The 23,363-nt window shown below is 34.3% G+C and overlaps 1 protein-coding gene across 1 annotated transcript; it reads left to right on the top strand.

Annotated features, from left to right (window-relative positions):
- Positions 1 to 3,871: 3,871 nt before the first annotated feature.
- Positions 3,872 to 13,800, top strand: LOC145293971 (saccharopine dehydrogenase-like oxidoreductase). The gene has a single exon (XM_080140853.1). The coding sequence runs from the start codon at positions 4,078 to 4,080 to the stop codon at positions 5,404 to 5,406; it is 1,329 nt and encodes a 442-aa protein (XP_079996979.1). The 5' UTR covers positions 3,872 to 4,077; the 3' UTR covers positions 5,407 to 13,800.
- The last annotated feature ends 9,563 nt before the right edge of the window (positions 13,801 to 23,363 follow it).

Raw genomic sequence — 23,363 nt, 5'->3', positions numbered from 1 at the left:
ACGTGGTGAAAGATGAGGATAACAGTCCGCAAAAAATGAATGCACAAAGTGTCAAAGGATTCCAAAATTAAAAAACAAAAATATAACACCCACTGTTTTCAGGTTTGTTCAGAACCGAAAACAAGCAGGTTAATCTCTAAGTGGAGGTGGCATCTAAGCAAGAGAAAAGAGAAAAAAGAAAAAACGGGGAATAGGGTTTGCAGAGTGGGTGGGATGCTTCCAAGATAAATTTCAATTGATATGACACTTTGATCATACCAGTGAGATGCCATGCATTTGTCCTGAGGGGCTTAGTTTGATCACATACCAACTGCCTGAGAGGTCATTTTCTGTTAGCTGATTTTGTGTCAATTATATCCGATTAGGGAATGGCAATTTGTAAACGCCCACGAAAATGGAAAATATAAGGACTTTGCTTTTGATATTTTGTGTTTTATGGTGATGATATCACTTATTAAAATGCTCAACACATAAAGGAGTGGTGGCGGTATATGTAATCATCCACAAACAGACTGCATTTCTGCATCCTCTTCAAACTGAGATCAAAACCTGACCATTAGCCAGACAAATCAAATCATAATAGTTGAATATTTTAAAGGGTTCTGCTGTTTTTTTTTTTTTTTTTTTTTTTTTACAGAAAAAATATAGTTTACAGAAGGGAAGGGTTTGGCCTGCTGGAAAAAGTATACATCGGCTCTGTTTTATTTATATTCGTAGAGATTGATCTTTTTGTGCTTGCTTGGTATTGCCCCAGATGCAGGGAAGTAATTTTAGTTAAGATTTGTTGTCAAATTATTTACCTTAAGTGTAAGCACATTTTAAAATTAAAGTAAACAATTCTTTTTTTTACTGGAATAATTTGGTTTTGATGAATTTGAGTTTTTGTATAGCTTATTATTACACTGTTTGTGAGAAATTCCATATACAATCGCCATCTTTCTTTTAGGCCGGCCATACAGCTCTAGTAGCTGGTCTATGATTGGTTTGAATTTGAATGTGTCAGGTGATTTGACTTGGCGCTTTTTTTGTATTCATGCGTTTATTTTTCAGTCTAAGAAAAAACATGGAATGGGATAGACTCAAACCACAGCAGTCCTCTTTTTAGGGAACCAAGACAATTCCTTCATGGACACCAAACAGTCGGTGAAAAAAGGGCACTCTCTACAAGCAGAGACAACTTATATTGCTGAATCTAATCAGATCAAGGATGACATTCAAGAAACTGTTTGTCATGTTTATTATCCAAATATTGGATTTTATCTCATTTCTTCTTGAGTCCCGAGGGGCTCACATTATGCCTGATTATAGGCGCCATCATTCTCGCCATGTTCTCCATGATCATCATAGATCCTTCCAAAGGAACAACGGACTAACATTCCAACAATAGGAATTCGTACTAAAGACTCCATGCGTATGGTAGCAAATCGGGCCACCATTTCGCAAAAGGACTTACCAGAACCGAAGAACTTTCATTGCTGTTACATTGTAAATAAATTTTAAGTTTAAAGGTATGGCTTTTGTTTGTGGAATTCATTTGCTACTGCAGGGAGGAAATTGAGTGTGTGGGAAAGAAATTTCTTACATGTTATCTTATTTTCGTTACCTTAAAAAAATAAGATTAAGATATTTTCTTTCTTTTTTTTTCTTTTTTTTTTTTTGCACATTTGTAGATTAACACCCTCGGTACAATGGTAAATGATATTACACTTTTTGTTGGCGATTATTTTATTATTTTAGAATTTAGAGTAGTTTCATATATAAATTTATCAGAAAATGATCCACCATTTCAAGACCATTCTAGTGTTTTGTTAAGAATTTTTGGTGCTTGTCAACAGATCGATTTTTTAAAAATATGTTGTTTTAACCAAAAACAGTATTACATACTTAATTGTCATGCCAAAAATAGTAGTATATAAAAAAATACGGAAAATTGGGTAAAATCAGATTTTTCTTAGACGTTGTAAAATAGGTAGTAGGAGGCACCTACATAGGGAACACAACTCCGAAAAGAATATTTTAGATTATTTGTGTCACGGCAGAAATATGTGTTGTCTCTAGTGATAGACTTTTTCTTTTACTAAAAACACAAAAGCAGTAGGGGTTGTCAGAAATCGCCATTTAAAAAAAGGAGTGATTAATAAACTTGCTATCTTTCAAAGCTTATAACAATATGAATAATTTAAACCCTAATTTTTTGTTTCAATAAAAGGAGCAAATACCAAACTTTAAAACAATAAAAGGTTTTATGGAAAAATATACAATATTTTTTTTGAATCGGTTTTCTTTAAAAAAGATTTCACGAAATTCAACGAATTTTAACTTAATCTAAATATAATAAATATATATAAATTAAAAAAAATCACTTACCTATATAAAATACTAATCAATGGATGCTTCCATTCTTCATTTATGAGAATTTGTTCATATTTATATTCTATATTCCATGTATTTTTTTAAAAAACTTTTTTAAACAATCATTTGAAAAGACCACCATTATGTAAGCATTAACCGGTGTTAGCAAGCCAGTGTTTTCTTGTGTTTCTTCCTGTTTTGAAATACGGAGGGTTAAAAGGGCTATAAAACATAAAAACAACACATACGCACAAGCCGTGAAGCTTTGTGCGTGCAAAAATATGTGTCACTGTAGTTAAAAATGATCACATTTTACTTACCAGTTTTTGCTTTTAAAAAAAAAAAAACACTCGACGATTTTTCGATTTTTTTTTCTTCTCTCTAAGAAATACATGAGTTTTTGATTTAATATATTTTATTTCTTTTTTTATGGAGTGTATTTTGTTTTTAAATATCTAAAAAAAACACAATGAATGAAATAGAAAAAATTGTCGTAATTGAACGAAATCTTCTGGACAATATAGTAAAATTATAAGGTTTCACTTTAAAAAAGTTTTTTTAAAAAAAGGGTTTTAAACTTTGGACTTTACAGGTAAATTTGCAAATAACTATTCTTTTTTGTTTTGTTTTAAATTAGCTTATTTTATTTATTGATCTTTTATCTTCAATTTGTGATATATAAATTTGAGGTGAGAAAATTAATTATTTTCATTTTGATAGACATTTCAAAATCGGGGGGAGGGGTTTAAAAAAACGCTTGTCTGGAATATTATATTCGGTTTATTGAAATGAACCTGAAAATATCGTAAAAATTGAACCATTAGAAAACTTTTGATAGATTTTTAAAGTTTAAAAATTTTAAAAAATTTAACTCGTAAAATTAAATTGATTTCATTACGTAAAAAAATGTCTGCATGAACGCGCTCAGGCATTTTGTAAACACTGTTTTGTTTTGTTTTAATAAAAAATAATATTTCTATTATTTTTTAAACAAATTTAATAGTTTATTTTGGAAGTATATTCCATAAAGAAAATAAACAACCCACTTTAAAAAGAGAAATTACGAGTTTTGTATATTTTATTCGCAGTTTTGTGTTAGGGGTGTCAAAAATTCCCCAAAATATTCTGACACACCTACAAAAGCAGTTGTTCTATTCGATGAATTTTCGTAATTTTTTGGATATAGTACTATTTCCGACATGATAATTAAGTACGTAACATTGTTTCTGCTTAAAACGACATATTTTAAAAAAAAATCGATTTTCGACTACAGCTTTTAACAAACACCAACTTTCCACCCACTAACCCTAAGTCCGAGTGTCTGTCAGTTAATCAACCACACATTTATGCTATTTTTGTTGTGTCAGTAAATAGTTAATTGCCACAAGCATTTTGTTAATATTACCCTTTGACAATACATTCTTCGAGGTTTCTCGTTATAATGAATGCTTTGGAATGTTTGGGAATTCACTTATACAACCTGGACGAACGATTAGTTTAGCTAGTATATTCTATGATTTCAAGAAGGCGTGTAAGTTGCCTCCCTTGGAATTCCAGTTATTATAGAGGGCGCAAAAATCTATTTATAAATCAACGCTTAAAAGAAAAGTTTGTTTTTCAGTTTGCTGCGATCGCTGCTGCAAACAGACGAGAAAATTGACGATCAGACGAAAAACTGTAATTTACGCAACAGTGATATTTGAGTTTTCTATAAACAAAACAAGCATGCCTCCCAACGTCGGCAGACCATTCGATATTGTTGTGTTTGGGGCCAGTAGTTTTACGGGCCAGTTTATTGTGGAAGAACTGGCCAGAGTTGCGGACCAGGAGCGTATGAGATGGGTCATAGCCGGCCGAAATATGGAAAAACTCCAAGGAGTGTTAAAGAAACTTTCAGATACTCTGGGGAAGGATTATACGGATAACTATATATTAATTGCTGACGCTTTGGATGAAGAATCTTTGAATGACATGTGCAAACAAACTAAGCTAGTCCTCAACACCTGTGGACCTTTCATTCATCTCGGAGAAAACGTGATCCGCGCTTGCATCGAAAACAACACACATTACGTCGATGTGAGCGGGGAAGTTATCTTTTTGGAGAAAATGCAATTAAAATACAATAGTTTGGCGAAGGAAAACCAAGTCTATGTAATAGGTTCGTGCGGCTTTCGGTGTCTACCCGTCGAGATGGGCGTCATGTTTACATCACAAAAATTTGATGGCGATCTTAACAGCTTGGAAGCCTTTCTCTCCACCAACGGATCGGTTAAGTATAACACTTCGACTTTCGAATGCCAGGTGTATGGCTTTAAGACTAGGCATGAGTTAAAACCTACAAGAAAGGCACTGTTCTCTTCGGTAGAATATTATAAGCCCCAATTGGAGGTTAAACCAAAATCCGGACTCTTTTACGACGCAAGGAGTTCGAAATACTGCAGTACCTGGCCCGATGCGTATAAATCCGTTTTGTATCGTTCCCAAAGATTTCTTTACGAACATCAGCGTATCCGACCAGTTCAGTGTGCCTTATATATTTGCCACGAATCCCTCTTTTTTCTGATCATATTTCTGATTACTGGCTTCGTTGTGAGCATTTTGGCCAGGTTTTCCTGGGGAAGATCTCTTCTGTTGAAATTTCCCGGCTTCTTCAGCGGAGGAATGGCCCGATCTGGAGGTCCTACCCGAAGCCAGATCGAAAACTCCTCTTTCACTGTAAACTTCTACGGCAAGGGTTACCCTAGTCGCATTAAGGATGGTGAGACCCACAACGATCAACCCGACAAAAGTATTGCCACTTGTATCCGAGGACCCGACCCGGGTTATCTCACCACGGCCATATGCGTCGTGCAAGCTGCCTTCGTTGTACTAAAAGAAAATGAAAAGATTCCCGACAATGGCGGTGTCCTTTCCCCGGGAGCTGCTTTTAGGAATACGCGACTTGTCGACCGTCTAAACGAGCGCAACCTAAAGTTTGAAATTGTTACTAAAGAAATGGAAGTTGAATCGCCTACAAAAGACAGTCCTGGTCCAGTTCCTAATGATAAAGATTAAAAAAAAAAAATGTCCGTATCCATATTTTTTATTTATTTATTGAAGCTAAATGCAGAATTTAGATTAAAAATAAAAGGAATGGCGGCAGATCAATTTTAGAAAGTATATTTTAGATTACTGTCAATTTTTGCTTATTGTTCGTTATTTAATTTTTATTTAAAAAATTTTTGTATAGAAATTTACGAAAACAGAAGTGGAAATTCAAATTTTTAACTTGCAGTACTGTTTTTGCTGTTTAACTAAATTGGTACTTATCCATCTGTTACCGCGCAGAGATAACGTTATTTAGAAAACCATTCTTAACATGGGAAAAGTGGGTGCTGTCACCTAACAATTAAAGACTCCCTTGTTTGATCTGTCGCTTTTCTTTGTACAAGCACCAAAAAAAAGTTTCGCTTTTATTGAAATTCTGGTTCAATTTTAGAATAGTGGCTCTTTCGGGGAAATACTTTCTTTTCCCTTGGTTTAACACGAATGAACTATAATGCTCGAATCTGGAATAAACGTTGGTATTTGTAAAAATTGAATCCAGAGGATGTCAAATATTGACGAAAAATGTGAGGTCAGTCTCGGAAATGGGCGAAATCACCCCTCTCCCCCTCCATAAGAACGGTTTTCGGAATAAACACTCCCAACCTCATGTTAAGAACGGCTTTCGTTTTTAATTTTGTTAGATTATTGATTGGACAGCGGGGGGAGGGGTTAGGTTCACCCAGAAATGCTCAAAGCAGTTTACGTTGAAAACCACAAGTGTTAATTAATCGTAAGCTGTTTCCGTCATTTCTGGGACTAAATAGAGATTCTCCACAAATGCTAACATTTTCTGGAGAGAAATTGTTTCTTAAGATAGTTGCCAGATCGATTTTTCTTTTCTTTTTTTTAATGTGGTTGTAAGCAAAAAACATTGTCGAAGATAGTAATATATCCAAAATTACGAAAATTCATACTATAGAAAAATTATAGTTAAAAGTAATTTTACGGAAAATGGGTACTTTCCCTAGATGTGAACTCCTTAAAGATTGCGAATACGGGGGGCATGCTTATCTCTACTTTCGCCACTGTAATGGCTGGTGTTTTGTTTTAGACCATAGACATGTTTTTTTTACTTAAAATACAATAGTAGTTCTATTCCATGAATTTTCGTAATTTTAGGATGTATTACTATTTTCGACAAGACAATTACGTATCGTTTTTGCTTAAAAACCGCATGTTTAAAAAAAAAATCGATCTGTCGGCTCTATCTTAACAAGCACCGAAAAAATTCATTGCAAAGTACGTAAACGTTAATTTTATCAGAAATTGCTTTCCATTCGCAATTTTAAAGGTAAGTTGCAAACTTTTCCGAGGGACTTTTTATAGTGGTCTTGGGAAACCCGAAAGTGGTTTTTCCGCCCTTAAATTGATGAATAGGAAGTAATTTCTGACTAGAATTAAAATGTATTTACCAGATCTTTAAATATTGTTCAAAGACTTATTTCCCCCCCCCGCTTTTTTTTTTTTTTTTTAAGTGAGTAAAACTTCTGTGCGGTTACAAAAAAAAAAAAAAATAATGAATGCGCTTTTTCGGCATGCGTTTTCAAAACTTAAAATATTTTTCAATGAAATTTTCCATAGGATTTCAGTATTTATGGAGTCCGTATCGACGAAGAATTGCGCTTGGTCTCTGAAATGGCTGAGGTAGCTTACGATTTGAAAACGTTGAGGCGTCAAATGCGCTTATTGTACCATGCTTTTTTTTTTTTTTTTTTTTACGTAGGAGTTACCACTTAAGGTCCAGGGGCCACTCGAGGATAAAGGTTAGTGAGTGTACAATGGGATAATATTGTAGTAATCGTTAGTGGAAATTTGGTAAATTCGATTACTTAAGGGGACGGTTCATAAAAAATTTGTTTACGTTGGACTTGAAGACAACCAAATTGTAGACAGCTGGAAAACAAACGGAATGGTTCCACAAGCGTGCAGTTGCAGTTCATGGAATCTGTTTTGGTTTAGGCACAGATAGTGGGGAAAATTATTGAATGGTTTCAGCTAGACGAGTGTTTTAGCTGAATTTACGGTTATTTAGAAATCGATTCTTAAATTCAACGGAGGGATAATATTCTGTACTTTCACCTAACAATTTGATAAAAGATATCGTAAAACTTGAATTCAACTTTAAAATACTATACAAAAATAGCACGGTAGCTTCTCTGTATAAGCCACCAAAATTCAGTCAAATCAAACGAAAAAAACTTGTACGATGACAAGATAGAACTTAAATTTAATTAGCTATTGATGTATATTTTAAAATCTATTCGTGTTTAGTGTCGTCTGCCTTTAGATTTTTTTCGGTACTTATGTACTTGTTACCATGCTGAAATCTTATTTAGAAATCTATTAACATGGGGAGGGGAGGGTGTTTTGTAATTCTGTAATTTCACATAATTTTTAAAAAAATAACGTAAAACTTGAATTTAACTTTAAAATATTTTTTTTAAATAGCACGGTAACAAGTGCATAAACACCCATTTTTCTCTTTTCAACTTTAAAATCGTAAATTGTTTTTGTCATTTCCGGGACCAACTGAATTCTCCGTCGATACTCTGAACTAACGCCGTGGCCGTCAGTACCGAGATCCTCGGGATACACATTCCTCACAAATACCGAAATATTTTTTGCCGTTCTTGCAAACGTTTCAACAACTGTTAACAATTTTTGGCTAATTTCCATGAATTTTTCTTTGGAGATAATTTTTCAAACCTTTCTGGACATTTTTTATTCAAATTTATTTTTTGTTTGGTACAGCAGAGACGCATTCAAAAAGTAAGGTTCTTTTGGTTTCGGAGGGGCACAAAGGCTGGCTACTCTGGCGGACCTGAACGAACTTTGTCCCATGCCGTAAAATTCTGGGGTTTTTTTTTTGGGGGGGGTGCTAGTGCAGAGTAGTGATTCGCTTTATTTTTTAAATTATATTTCCAAGTTTAAAGTTTTTTTTTTCTTCAATTGTAAGGTTGAAGTATAGAATAGGTATAAAAACTCCTCCCCTCCCCATGTTAAGAATGGCTTAAATGATAACGTTATTTACGTCCGGATTTTAAGTTTATTAATGACTTTTAACGTAGGGGGATCTTTTTTTTTTTTTTTTTTCAATTATATCGTTTATAAATTGATACCCATTTTGTGGTCTGGTCCGACGCTACTTTAGAAATCATTCTGCATTTAAGCCGAACATACTTTTTCGTCTAACATTTAAAGGTTTTAAAAGTCCTTCAAATTTCGAAGTTTTAAAATAAAAACTGATCCTGGCTTTTTTTTTTTTTTTTTTTTTTTAGATCTTAAGATTAAAATTGTTTTGTTTTGAAGCCTTTAAAACTGCCCACAAATAAGCAATTCCTGGCTTAGTTTCAAGACGAATGTTCACTTGTATTAAAAAAAAAAACATTTAATATTCAAACTCGCTCCTGTTCTATCAATCATTTTTGTCTGCTGTTTGTTACGGTTGCTTAAATTTAATTACATGCAAAAGTAGATTAATTCCGTTCAAATATTTATCGTTCACTTCTATAACCGGGGATCCATATCGACCCGAATGTTTCCAACTACGATTTACGGAAGAAAACGAAAATAGTTAATTAGTACTGACACTAATGAAACAACTTCATATTTTTCCAACTTAAGGTTAGTCAATTAGTACTCTGTCCTCGCTCTGTATATCAATTTTCGGATATGTTTTAAAATTCAGATTAAAAAAAAGTATGTATGTTAGCAATGTCGAGCGTTAGATGAGAACAAGAAAAATGGACACGAATTGACCCCTAAATATTTAGTTGTGATAATGATTTAAAAATAAAATACCGAATATTGTTGGAAACCCACCCAATATGTTACTGTGATATATACTGGGTGGGTTTCTAACAGTATTTTGTATAAATCATTATCGCAACTAAATATTTAGTTTTCAATTTGCGACCATTTTTCTTGCTCTCACCTGGTTGATGTGGGTTCCCAGCTGTAGAAGTACCTTTTCAGCTGGAGGCAACACCGGAAAAAAATAGTTTTGCTAAATTGACCTAAGATTTCAGAAAATTATTACTTTGTTACGAGTAAAAAAAAAAATGTTGGTACTAGTGCAGAGAGTGATCCGTCCGGACGGAAATAATAACGTTATTATTTAAAAAGCCATTCTTAACATGGGGAGGGCGTGTTTTGTACTATTCTATACTTCAACCTTACAATTGAATAAAAAAATTTTTTAAAAAAACTTAAACTTGGAAATACGATTTAAAAAAAATAGCGCTGACCGCTGATCACTCTCTGCACTAGCACCAAAACTTGAGCAAAATTCAGTGTTCGCTAATTGTCTTCGAAAACTAATTTTCATTAATTTAACCTTATCGTTTTTCGTAATTTTTGCGCATGTTCATTATTGTAACATGACAGTTAAGTTACCATTGGTTTTACTTGAAATTCAATATTTCGAATTTGGATATAACTAGCAAGCAAGCGCCTTCACTTTAATTCTAAAGGAAGTATTACTGAAGTAAATACGGCAACAAATTTAGACAAAACATTGTGAGTATATACACACACACACACACACAGAGTAAAATCACAATAGTTAACAAATCGCTCTCCCCGTTCTAATGTTAAGAATGTGTTTCCAAATAAGGTTATTTCGAAATCCATTAACATGAGTATCGGCTTTAAGTATTCTGTTCATACAACATACATACGCCTTTCATGTTTTTGAGCTGGTTTCTACAAACTTTTTAAAAAATTTTACCAAATGCCTTAAAATTTACTTTTTTCCAATCCTGATAATGACTTTATTTCTTTAAACTCCATTGAATGTGTTACTTCAACTTTAAAAGCCCTCCTGATTGCTCAAACTTTTTCATAGTCAGTTGGGTCAGATCTACAATCTTTATCATTTTGCATAAAGATTTTTTTTTTTTTTTTTTTTTTTTTAGCAACCAAATCTTTCGTTGGTAAAGTTCCATTAAAATAATTGCATCTGCCTCTCATTTCTACAATAGAAAAATAATTTCAAGCAGTTTATTTTTCTATTTAGTTTAGGCAAAATTGAAAAATACCAGTCAAGTCTTATGGTAATGTGTGCAATATATATATATATATATATATATATAATATATATATATAATTTTTTACTATAATTATTAAATACCTACAGACACTAGTGTTTCATCCTTTGGGGAATCTTCAGTGCAGGGTGTCACGATTAATACCAGTCGAATGATTCAAACCCCGCATCACAAGACATCTCTGGCTCGGTTTAGCGGAGACCTAATCCATTCGGCTACCATTAACCATGTGAAATAACGTCTAATTTAAACATTTTAATTTTAAATGTTCATTTACATCAGTCAGAGAGTGATCTAATCGTTATACAATGATCTATGCATATATATATATATGGCGATTCAGGCATATGCCTGAAGAATCCTAGAGTGGATGAAACTCAGAATATTCAGTGTAGCTTAATCACCGTGTATATTTTATAACTTACTAACTGGCTCTACCTACATGTTGAAGTAAATACTTGTTTATGCATAAATTTATACTTTCGTATATTAATTTATGTGAGTAAATGAAGTAGTTATATATTCTAGGTTAAATCAATATCCTTCTAAACTATAAGTTATATATATCTATCTGACTTAATACGTTTTGGAGAAACTTATTTTAAGTGATAATTATGCTTCAAGCCTTTTAAGTTCATTCTTTGATATGGAAAAGCATTTGATATTCTAAATGGTATTGTTCTATTTTATAACTTTCCTCCTCCAGCACATTTGCAAATATATGAAAGGCATATTTCTATATTTCTCCCTCGTGTATTAAGGAGACAGCTGTTCAGACACAAAATGCCATCAATAACAAACATTGAATATACTTATCTTTCTAGATTACATGTAAAAATAAATCTCTTATTCAAAGGCTTTATAGTTTACTACTCGGGTATAAACCTTCAATATTTCGATTTTCATGTGAATATTGAAATAGTTCGAGGACAGATTGATTCTGGGGGAGGAAAATCTTCTCTCCAAAGAGGGACACTGAATTGAAACAAAATTAAAAATGTCCAAGTTTAGCAAGTTTTCTCTATTCCCTGCAGACAACAGTCTATCAGAATAGATGCAAAGAAACTGAACTGCTTATCTGTTAATAAAATAAACTAGTTTGAAAGTACAACTGCTTTGGTTTTTAGTTGGGACATGTGGAGAGTGCATAGCAGGGGCAGACAAATACAATTTCAAGATTAAATCAAATCTCACAAAAATAAATGTTTTAAATATTTCAGAAAATTATAATACAAAATAGTTTTTTGTTTTTTATTTTTTTGTTTGTTTTTTTCCAAAGCCAAAATTCTGAAATTTTTGACTGTATTTTATATTTATTTATTTTTTATTTTTTTAGAAAGTTTTTGTTACACATTTATTGGATTAAAATAAATGAGAAACTTATTACACAATAGTTTTCTGCCCTTGCTGTGCTCTTTTAAAATATCCAACTGAAAACCAAAAAAGTTAGCACTTTACACAAGTGCCCAAAGTTCTAATTAGTGCTTATGTTTAAACTATATATTTATACCAGAATTCAAGTCTTTACTTCTCTAATGTGCTTGTTTTTTTCTGTCATGGCTCAGATGTTTGGGTACTTGTGTAGATTGGTGATATTTTAAACCAACAAATTTCAGATGAAAGCATTACCTATTCATGTGTTACGTTGAAATTAGTATAAATTAAATAAATTATGAAAAATAATCCAGTAAAAATAGAATTCATTGAATTATAGTTTTATCGTATGTTTTAATGTGGAAGAGTTGTGCAACCAATTCAGTGTGAAAAACAAGGGAGATAACCTTTAACTTAAGGGTTTGCCACTTAAGCACCAAATGTAATTGTAGTTTTTTTTTTTTTTAATTAAAAATACATCTAGCACATCTTCCACTGGATCATTTGTCATTTTTAGAATTTATACTAATTTTGACGTATGCAAGTACAAAATGTTTTCACCTGAAATGCGTTTACCTAAAAAAGATCAATCTACACCTGCACAGTTGTTTGTAATATTTCTGTGACAAAATGACTAAATTCATTGTTAATCTGTTCTTGAAACTGAAAACTTAAAATTTTTCTAATTAAATTACTTTAAATTGAATGCAATATCTTTGTTACATGTTTCAGTTGATGTAACCTCCAAACTTTAAGTATATCTTTTCAAACAAGATCCAGCATAAAATTTTGAACTTAACGCTTTATTCAATCTATAAAGGCATATTGTTCTCATTCCATCAACCATGATTGGGTAGAAATGTTAAGTTGTTTTTGAACCCCCACCCCACCCCATCCCCAGAAAACTGATTGTTAGCTAACACTTACCTGTTACTTCATGTGGACAATTAGTCTAAATCTTGGAAGCTTTAAACTTTGTCTAGATGTGTAGTATTATTACTAATTTGGACACACATTCATATTAAAGAGAAGTCAGGAACTACACAAGATACAATTGCAAAAATTCCCAAATTCTGTGATACTGACCTGCTGGTTATGGTAACAAATGAACCTGTACTATTCATGCACTTAGTGTCACCAGGGACCAAATTAGCTGGGGGTGGGTGTAAGATCCTTTACTAGTTGTTTCAAAAACAATGCTGAAACTAGGTCAAACAGCCTGCTGACTTTTTTTTTTTTTAATTTTATCTTGTATTAGTTTCTAGAGAGAGAAGCCACAATAACATTGAACAATTTTTATTTTTAGAAAGGTTACTCTTAACTATACTTTTACTCATGTCCCCGAACAATGCCCAGTAATATTTCTAGTCAGATGTAATTTGTCTTTATTTGTCCAGAAGATAAATGCTTGAATTTTATATTTTTTGATAACCAAGATTACTTTTTCTCTCTCAATTCTAATACCTGGGATCAAACCCTGAAAGAGGCAATTTTGTATTTTTTGATTACTTGAAAAAAAAAAAAAAATTTTTTTTTTTTTTTTTTTTATTGATCTTTTTGAACTTTGAGTTACTCAAGTTAAAATATTTATTTATTTACTTATTTATTTATTTTCCTTATTTAATAAATGGGAGAGATATTCGTCCTCCATTTGATAAAATAAGCAAAACATTTTATGCCTGTGTTCAAATTTGAGGCTATTTTTGCAATTATAACTTTTCTATTAAATATTGGCTACCATTTTAGCCAAGCAGCAGGCCACATTATCTAACCCCAACCTGCTTCTTCAGTGCCTTTTTATTTGCTTGGTCCAAGCAACCAATGCAGATTTTCAATTTTTTTTCTCTATATTTGAGCCTTTTCTTGATGTATAATTTTACACTTGTTCTTTATGTACTAAATATTGAAACTTTAAATAAAATTGTTTCACAAATGTTAATATTAATTTTATTCATTTCAGTAAATTGGCTATTTTTTTTTAATTTTTATTTTTTTATCCCTTCTTGGATATGTTAAACAATCTACATATTTATAAAAGTGTGTATGAGAAGACACTTAACCTATATACTCAACGAATTTTTCATCTACATACTTGAAATTTGATAGGATATTCAGCCATGTAGAAAACTTTAATCTATTTTCATCCGAAAAAAAGGGCCACTAAGGGGTAAAAATTGAAAAATTGGTACATGGGGGTCATCGGATTTTTGTTTCACGAATGCGCCTACGTGAATAATTCACATTAGATTATGTTAATAAGTGGTTTGAAAACACTTTAAATATTGTGTCATGCTGGTCTAATGGCTATTGTACTTGACTCGCTATTTTTAGGTTTTGGTTTTGATCTAAGGTTTTTTTTTTTTTTTTTTTGTTTTTTTGCTTACAAGAAGTGAATGATTTAGAAAAATAGTACTAGCATGCATGTGTCTTGGTTTCTGTATTAATTAAAATATATTTATGCATATTTTACGACCGAGCAACGCTGGGCGGCCTGCTAGTTTTAAAGATACACAAAAAATTTGGATCACTAAAACTCTTAATTTTAAGCGATATTTAACACTGAACATAATTGATTGGATAAATTTCAATTTGTGTATTTGGGCTCGTGTATTCCAACAGTGTTACATTTTTTTTTTTTCTAATACCTTAAAAACAAAATGTTTAAACTTTTAAAGAATTTAGCAGAAAAAGAATTATAGAATGTCTTGAAAAAAAATTTTTGGACAGTGAAAGGCAACCGTTTTGTTGCCACAAAAATTCACAAATCATTTCCCAAACATGATCAAATACCATGCAGACTGTCTCAAATCCAATCGTCTAGGCCATTCTTGTTATATTCTCCCTGTTAACTGCTGTGTATTATTAGTCCTGTGCAGTTTTAGGAGGTTCACCTTCTTAGGCTTTGCCTTTCTTTGAGAAAGGGTTAATTTATTGCTAATCGTCTGAGGAGCCCCTACTATGGAATCCCAAACGGGCTGCCCAGACATCTTTTGTAGGTCACAGTGCTCTTTCTAAGGAGCCCACTGACTTTTCAATCTCATGTTCCACTCCTTGTCACATTTCTCACTGTGGGAGAGAAATAAATACACCATGCTAAATTTTATTTATTTTTTGCATCCTGTCTTGTCGATAACACTGTTATTCAATACGAGCATGGTTTGGAATAAAAAAGTAAAATAAAATAAATAAAAATCTGGTACAATCGCATGGTTATAAGTTTTAAATATGAAGTGCAAAAATGGCTTAACATCTGTAAAAGGGAGTAATACAGAACGTAAAATAACAAACAAAATTTCGAAATTTCCATATCTAACAATTAATTTTTAAGTTATCTACTTTAAAATATTTCACAGAATTTTAAAATCGTTCAAAGTAAGAAGCTGCTTACAGTCTCTTAATAAAATGGTTACTTTTCATGTGTTCACAGCCTTGAAGTAACTTAAATTTTTTATTTATTGTATTTTAAAAAAATTTTTTTTTAATAGCATTATTTTGTCTTGTTTTCTGTTTGAAAAAGAAATATATTCTCAAAATTATCAAAGACATTTACCATCCCAGTTATATTAAACATTATTCCATATTTATTGATTTTACTAGCAGGTCATTCAGCGTTGCCCAATCGTAAAATATGCATAAATATATTTTTTTATATAAAAGCTGAGACATGTGCATGTGAGTATTGTTTTTTCTAAACAGTTCACTTCTTGTAAATTTAAAAAAAAAAAAAAAAAAAAAAAAAAAAAAAAAGCTGAAACCTAAAGCCAGGGAGTCAAGTACAATAACCATTAATCCAGCTTGATCCATCTAAGTGTTTTCAAACCTACTTATTCTTAACATACGGAATCTGTCACATGACCGATTCATGCATGCTCAGTCATAAAACAGGTTGCAAACAGATAAAAATCCGATGACCCTCCATTTCCATGTATCAATTTTTCAATTTTGACTGCTTAGCAGCCCTCTTTCCACATGAAAACCGATTAGTTTTCCACACGTCTGAATACCCTATATACCAAATTTCAAGTCTGTAGATCCAAAATTTGTTGAGTATATAGGTTGAGACTTGTCCTCACACTCATTCTCACTTCTATGATATGTGAATGATTTGGAAAAATAAATATATGAAGATCTATAATCTTGTTTTTGTTCATACGTCATGTCCCTTCAACACCACTGTATTCTATATCTTTAACAGCCTTCTTATACATTTACATATTTGTTTACCAGCAATGCTACTTTTTCCCTTTTTTTTATAAAAAGAAAATTATATGCAGGAATTTTAAAGAAACAAATATAAATTGTAAAATAAGAGTGAATCTGAGTTGTTCTAACTGTTCATGTATATTTAATACCAGATCAAGGCTGAGTACATGAGTTACACACACACACACTCTCTGTCTCTCTATCTATCTATCTATCTAGATGTGTGTGCGTGTATCTATCTAGATGTGTGTGCGTGTATCTATCTAGATGTGTGTGCGTGTATCTATCTAGATGTGTGTGCGTGTATCTATCTAGATGTGTGTGCGTGTATCTATCTATCTAGATGTGTGTGCGTGTATCTATCTATCTAGATGTGTGTGCGTGTATCTATCTATCTAGATGTGTGTGCGTGTATCTATCTATCTAGATGTGTGTGCGTGTATCTATCTATCTAGATGTGTGTGCGTGTATCTATCTATCTAGATGTGTGTGCGTGTATCTGTAAATATTTAACTACTAAACTCCATAACACTGAAATTAACAAGAAATAGTAATCGTACATCAAGGATGAATACACAATTAGGCCCAGAACTCCAACTTTCAACATAGGTCCCCATTTGTATGTCTCCTCCAACATCAGGAGTATATGTTCCAATCTTCCAGAGATTGAAATCCAATTACAGGAGACCAGACCTATCCTTCCTAAGCAAAACTGGCATTGGACTGACTATTTCCCTAGATGAGTTGGTAATTAAAGGATATTCTAATTTAACATCCAAATCTGATCAACATGGAATATGTGCCTACATTAGAAATGGCTTTCCATGTGGTAGAAACATTTTCAGAGAAGACCCTAAATTGGCCTGTGCTTACCAATTACACTTGCTCACACACTGTGTTTATATTTGCCCTCTATCACCCCCATAACAGCAGAGTTACTATCTTTAAGAGCATACTTATTTTTTTATTTTATTTTTTTTTACATGGTAGTCAACACTTATCAAAGCCCAGAAGCAACTCAAAGATAAGGGTTATTGCATGTACAGTAATCAATGGGATAATATCATAGTAATCGTTAGTAATGGAGATTTGATAAAGTGTCTTACTTAAGAGGGCGGTTTATCAGGAATTTGTTTGTTGAACTTGAAGATATCCAAGTTGTAGTCAGGTGGGAAACAGGCAAATGGAACAGTTCCACAGGCGTGCACTTCTAAGAAAGCTTTGTTCATGGAATCTACATTTTGATTTAGGCACAGATAAAGAGGGGAAAATTATTGACAGTGCTTTTAGCTAGATGGGTGTTTTTTGTGAAAGATTGGCGAGGGGGGGGGGACCACAGATTGGAGCTCAGACGAGCACTTGCTATGGAAATAACGATAAAACAAAGACAGGCTCGCAACGTCTCTTCTGTGGGAGAGAAGTTGCAGGATAGAGGTAAGGGCATCCCCCACTAAGCCATGAATATTTTGTACTCTGTCAAGGCAGGATAGGCTGTTTTTAGCAGCTCCTGCCCAGATGTGGCAGCAGTACTCCATCCTTGGACAGACTTGGCTTTTATATAGATAGAGAATTGCATCAGCAATGAGATATCGAGCAGTAGAAAAATCCTACCATTTTTCCAGCGACCTTGGCAACAGATTTGATGTATGTGTTCCATTTCAGATCAGGAGTAAAGGTCAAAACATGGAGCCTCCCCAATTGATGCCAGATTGGGATCAGAGCGTGGATGATGTAAAGATAGAAGCTTGGTTTTAGATGCATTAAAAGTAATCAGCCACCTCTTCCCCCACTGTACCATGCGCTCAAGATCAAAGAAGAGAAAATCAAAGAGAACTTTGTCATTTACAGCCTTAGATGTGTTGCTGTAAATGGTCGTGTCATCAGCATAGATGTCAACGGATGATTTAAGTATGTCTTTAGGGAGATCATTGATGTAGATCAGGATGAATTGGGCCCAGGATGGACCCCTGAGAGACTCCAGCATTAATACTCTGGGCCTCTGATTTCTGCCCATCAACCACTACTCTTATGAGCCTTTCAGAGAGAAACGATTTAATAATTGAGAAACATTTTCAGTTATACCGTAGCTGGAAATCTTGTGAAGTAGGCCTTTATGCCATACCTTATCGAAGGCTTTTGATATGTCAAGAGCAATTGCCCTAGAAAGGAAACCTTTGTCGAGAGATTCACTAATCATATGAGATATAACTGTTAGCACATCTGCTGTAGATCTAGCAGAACGGAAACCATATTGCATGTCACTAAGAAGGTTATTTCTGCTGAGGTGGTTGACTACTCCTTTATTTAATATGGATTCCAGCAACTTACTTATGACGCACAGGAGACTTATTGGTCTGTACTGAGAGGGAGATGACTTATCACCTGAATTCTTAAATACAGGGCATACTGATGAGGTTTTCCAGGGTGTTGGAAAGCACTTCTTAAGGCAACGCTTAAACAGTTTGGTAAGTATGGGGGCAAGTTCTGGTTGAAGCTTTTTCAACACTATAATTGGAATGGCGTCAGGGCCAGTTGCTTTACTGGAATCAAGGTTCTTGATTAGCTTGGTGACCTCATGCACAGATATTTGTATGTTGCATAGCATGTTGTGTGCTATAGGAGGAAATACGGGTAGTTGATGGCCTTCGTCGCATAGGGTCGAATTAGCTGCAAGTTCTTGGCAAATAGTTTGGCCTTGTCTGACGAGAGGACTTCAGGTCCATTGATGATGGTTGGGATAGAACGCACGCTTCTGTTCAGAATCCTGTTTGCTATTTGCCAAAACTGGTGGGAACCAAGCCACTGCTCAGCTACTTTGGATTGAGCATATAGCTCTTTTGCATTTTTTATTACTCTTTTACAGTGGTTGCTGGCAGACCTGAAAGCAGCTTTAGTCTAAGTACATCTATTACGTTGGTAGCAATGGAAAAAGTGATTTCTGTGCGTGATGGCAGCAGCACATTCTGGGGAGAACCGTGGCTGGCTATTAGGTTTTTGTTGGAATTTTTTTAATGGTATGAATCAGTCTATGCCTACAATTAACCATTCAGTCAGGTCTGATACTATAGAGGACACATCCTTTTTAAACATGGAATGCAGAAGTAGATCAGATATAAATGTGCGGAAGCTATCCCAGTCAACCATGGAGTATTGATATACAGTACAGTGGAGAGGTACGTCTGAAGACTTATTACATTTCATTTTTATCATAACTGATACAACTGAGTGGTCGGATGATCCCAGAGGAGATAGAACGGAACATTAACATAGCTCAGAGAAAGTTGTGAGAAAAAGGTCTAGAAGGCTTGCATACTGACCGGTAGTATCGGGCACACAGGTGGGTTCGTGGACAATCTGAGTAAGGTGATAGACAATGGCGCAATCATGACAGAACCTCCCCTCATCATCTGTCTTGTTTGAGTTGGTCAGCCATTCCACATTGTGGACATTGAAGTCACCACAAATGTGATTGTTAGCCGAAGGATGAGCAGACAGGATATGGTCAATTTTCTTAGATATACTCTTAAAGATAATAACTCTACTGTTGTGGGGGCGATAGAGGGCAAATATAAATGTGCTGATGTAAGCAAGTGCAACCCGGAAGCACATATTTTTTTTTTTTTTTTTTTTTTTTAATTACATTTTCACCCCAAACAAGGCAAATTGCCACTTTGGTGTAGGGGGCTACTATCAGGGGCAACAACTACTGGGGTACTATGTAGGGATTTGGGCAGCAAGGTGTCGGTTCACGTTACACTTGAACTTCTGCACGTCAGTACTGTTGGGGAAGCAGGGACCTGGAATGGAATTCCAGAGTCTAGCGGTTCTGGGGAAGAAACTATTGGAGTAAAAAGATCTTTTACATCTAGGGATCTCTACAGTGTGGGGGTGGGATTTAGTAGCCTGTCGGGTTTGTCGAGGGTGCTCGCGTCGTGGGGGCACAAGTGATTGCAGTTCGTCAGAGCATTCACCACTAAAATACTTGTAGAAAAGGCAGAGGGATGCAACATTTCGTCGATGGGACAGAGGCTGAAGCTTAGATGCCAGTTCAGGGCCTATCAGGTTTGCGACTCTCTTTTGAACCTTGTCAAGGAGCGAGAGACTAGTAGCAGATGCACCAGCCCAGATGTGGCAGCAATACTCCATACATGGGCGAATGGTGGCCTTATAGAGGTACAGGATACTTTCGGGTGTTAGTAGTTTTCTAGCACGGTAGAGAGAGCTTACCTTTCTTGCAGCGGCCCTGGCAATGCCTTCAATGTAATTGTTCCAACTCATGTTTCCTGTGAACGTTAGGCCAAGGAGTTTGAAAGATGGACTCTCAGATAAAGAGTCGTTGGCCATTGCTATAGGTGGTAGAGAGGGTTTCTTGTAATTATTGAATGAAACTAGTTTAGTCTTGGCAGCATTGAACGCGACCAACCACTTTTGTCCCCATTCCACTACAGATTGGAGGTCTTCCTCTAGTGTTTCTGCCATTTCTTTAGAAATGTATTCATTCGTCTTCCTGTCGTGTCTGCCATAGAGTGTAGTGTCATCAGCATATATACCCATCTCAGAGGCAATGTTGTCGGGGAGGTCATTTATGAATATCAGGAACAATAGAGGTCCAAGGATAGAACCCTGGGGCACTCCCGCATTTATATCATATTGTTTAGATGTGCGACCGTCGAGGACTACCTGGATTTTTCTCTTATCTAAGAAGGATTTAATTATGTTAAGTATTCTACCAGTGATACCGTATGATCTGATTTTACTGAGGAGACCCTCATGCCATACCCTGTCAAAAGCCTTAGATATATCTAGAGCTACCGCTCTGCCTTCCCCCGCTTTGTCCAGTGAATGGTATATACGTTCAGAGATCACAGTGAGGATGTCTGCTGTGGAACGGGCTTGTCTAAATCCATATTGTTTGTCAGTCAGTAGTTTAGCATCTGTAAGATGATGGACTAGAGCATGGTTAATTATGGTCTCAAATATTTTGGCAAAAAGTGGGAGGAGGCTAATGGGGCGATAATTTGATGGGTCTGTCCTTTCGCCAGAATTCTTGAATACTGGTATGACAGAAGCAGTTTTCCAACAGCCCGGAAAGCAAGCTTCATTAAGGCATTTGTTGTAGAGTTTGGAGAGAACTGGAGCTACTTCGGCTGAGCACTTTTTTAATAGCACAGCTGGGATAAGATCGGGTCCACATGCTTTTGAGGTGTCAAGGTTTTTTAGAGTCTTCTCTGGAGATATCCCTATCACATGGAAAGCCATCTTTAATGTAGGCACATATTCCATGCCCATGGCGATCTTGGGGGTCAGATTTAGATGTTAACTGAGAGTATCCTTTAATTATGAACTCATCTAGAGAAGTGGTCGGCCCTATGCCAGTTTCGCTTAGGAAGAAAATGTCCGGTTTTGTCTCCTGTAATTGGGTTTCAACCTGAGAAAATTGACCACATCCTGTCTGCTCACCCTTCAGCTAACATTCATGCCTGTGGAAACTTCAATGTTCACAATGTGAAATGGTTAACCCACTCAAACATGACAGATAATGAGGTTCTGTCACGATTTCTCCATTGCTTATGACCTAACTCAGATTGTTCATGAACCGACCTGTGTGTCCGACACCGATGGTTAGTATGCAAGTCTCCTGGACTTTTTTCTCACAACTCGCCCTGAGCTATGTTCATCTTCCATTCTGTCTCCACAGGGATCTTTTGACCACTTGGTTGTATCAGTTAAGATAAAAACAAAATGTAATAAGTCCTCCGACATACCTCTCCATCGTACAGTATATCGATACTCTATGGCTTACTGGGATAGCTTTCATACATTTATATCAGATCTACCTCTGCGTTCTATGTTTAAAAAGAATGTGTCATGCTGATGACGCTGTAAACGACCAAGTTCTCTCTGATTCTCTCCCTTCTAATCTTGATCACTTAGTGCAATGGGGAAAGAGGTGGCTAGTTAATTTGAACACATCCAAAACCAAGCTTCTATCTTTCCATCATTAACACTTTGATCCCCGTCTGGCATCAATTGAAATGAATGGCTTTCATCTTGGGACGATCCATGTTTTGAGAAGCTCATCGGTCTGACCTTTACTCCGAATCTAAGATGGAATACATGTATATCAAATCGATTGCCAAGGTCGCTGGAAAAATTGTGGGATCCTTCTACTGCTTCAGTAGATATCTCACTCCTGATGCAATTTTCTACCTATGTAAGAGCCAGGTATGGCCAACGATGGAGTACTCTTGCCACATCTGGGCAGGAGCTGCTAGAAACAGCTTATCCTGCCTTGACAGAGTTCAAAATAGACTTCGTAGCCAAGTGGGAGATGCCCTTTTCCCTTCCCTGCAACCTCTATCCCAGGAAAGAAATGCTGCAAGCTTGTCTCTGCTTTGTTATTTTCATGGCAAGTTGGCAAATTCAAAGGTAACTTAAAGTGATTTAATTTTATATCTTTATCTCATGATTAATTTTATATCTTTATCTCATGATTAATTTTATATCTTTATCTCATGATTTTATATATTTATCTCATGATTAATTTTATATCTTTATCTCATGATTAATTTATATATTTATCTCATGATTAATTTTATATCTTTATCTCATGATTTTATATCTTTATCTCATGATTAATTTTATATTTTTATCTTGTGATTAATTTTATATCTTTATCTTATGATTTTATATCTTTATCGCATGATTAATTTTATATCTTTATCTCATGATTTTATATCTTTATCTCATGATTAATTTTATATCTTTATCTCATGATTTTATATCTTTATTTCATGAGTAATTTTATATCTTTATCTCATGATTAATTTTATATATTTATCTCATGATTTTATATCTTTATCTCATGAGTAATTTTATATCTTTATCTCATGATTAATTTTATATATTTATCTCATGATTAATTTTATATATTTATCTCATGATAGCTCGAACAGTAGTTTGGTTTGGATTTTAGCTGATGGCACTATTATGATTGTACTGATGCTTATTATTTTTTTAATCTTTTGAATCAGTACTATATATTAGGTACAATATAATATTTAATACAGAATTGGCTCTGTAATAATAAATACAAAATCTGCATGAATTAGAATATATTAAAGTATATTTTATGACCGGGCAACGCCGGGTGCCTCCTGCTAGTTTATAATAAAAAAAAAAAGATACAAAAGTTTATTTTCAAAATATTTGACACCCTGGTAATGTCAGATAAGTATAAAGTTATTTTTATATATTTGCATATACAAGATTCATTCCTCAACTAATTAATCGTTCATT

The sequence above is a fragment of the Euprymna scolopes genome, chromosome 15 (assembly GCF_053919585.1).
Source record: "Euprymna scolopes isolate OS-2025 chromosome 15, ASM5391958v1, whole genome shotgun sequence".
In the NCBI taxonomy this organism is placed as follows: domain Eukaryota; kingdom Metazoa; phylum Mollusca; class Cephalopoda; order Sepiida; family Sepiolidae; genus Euprymna; species Euprymna scolopes.
Note: the sequence above shows the minus strand (reverse complement) of the source record. Positions and strands in the feature narration are given on the sequence as shown.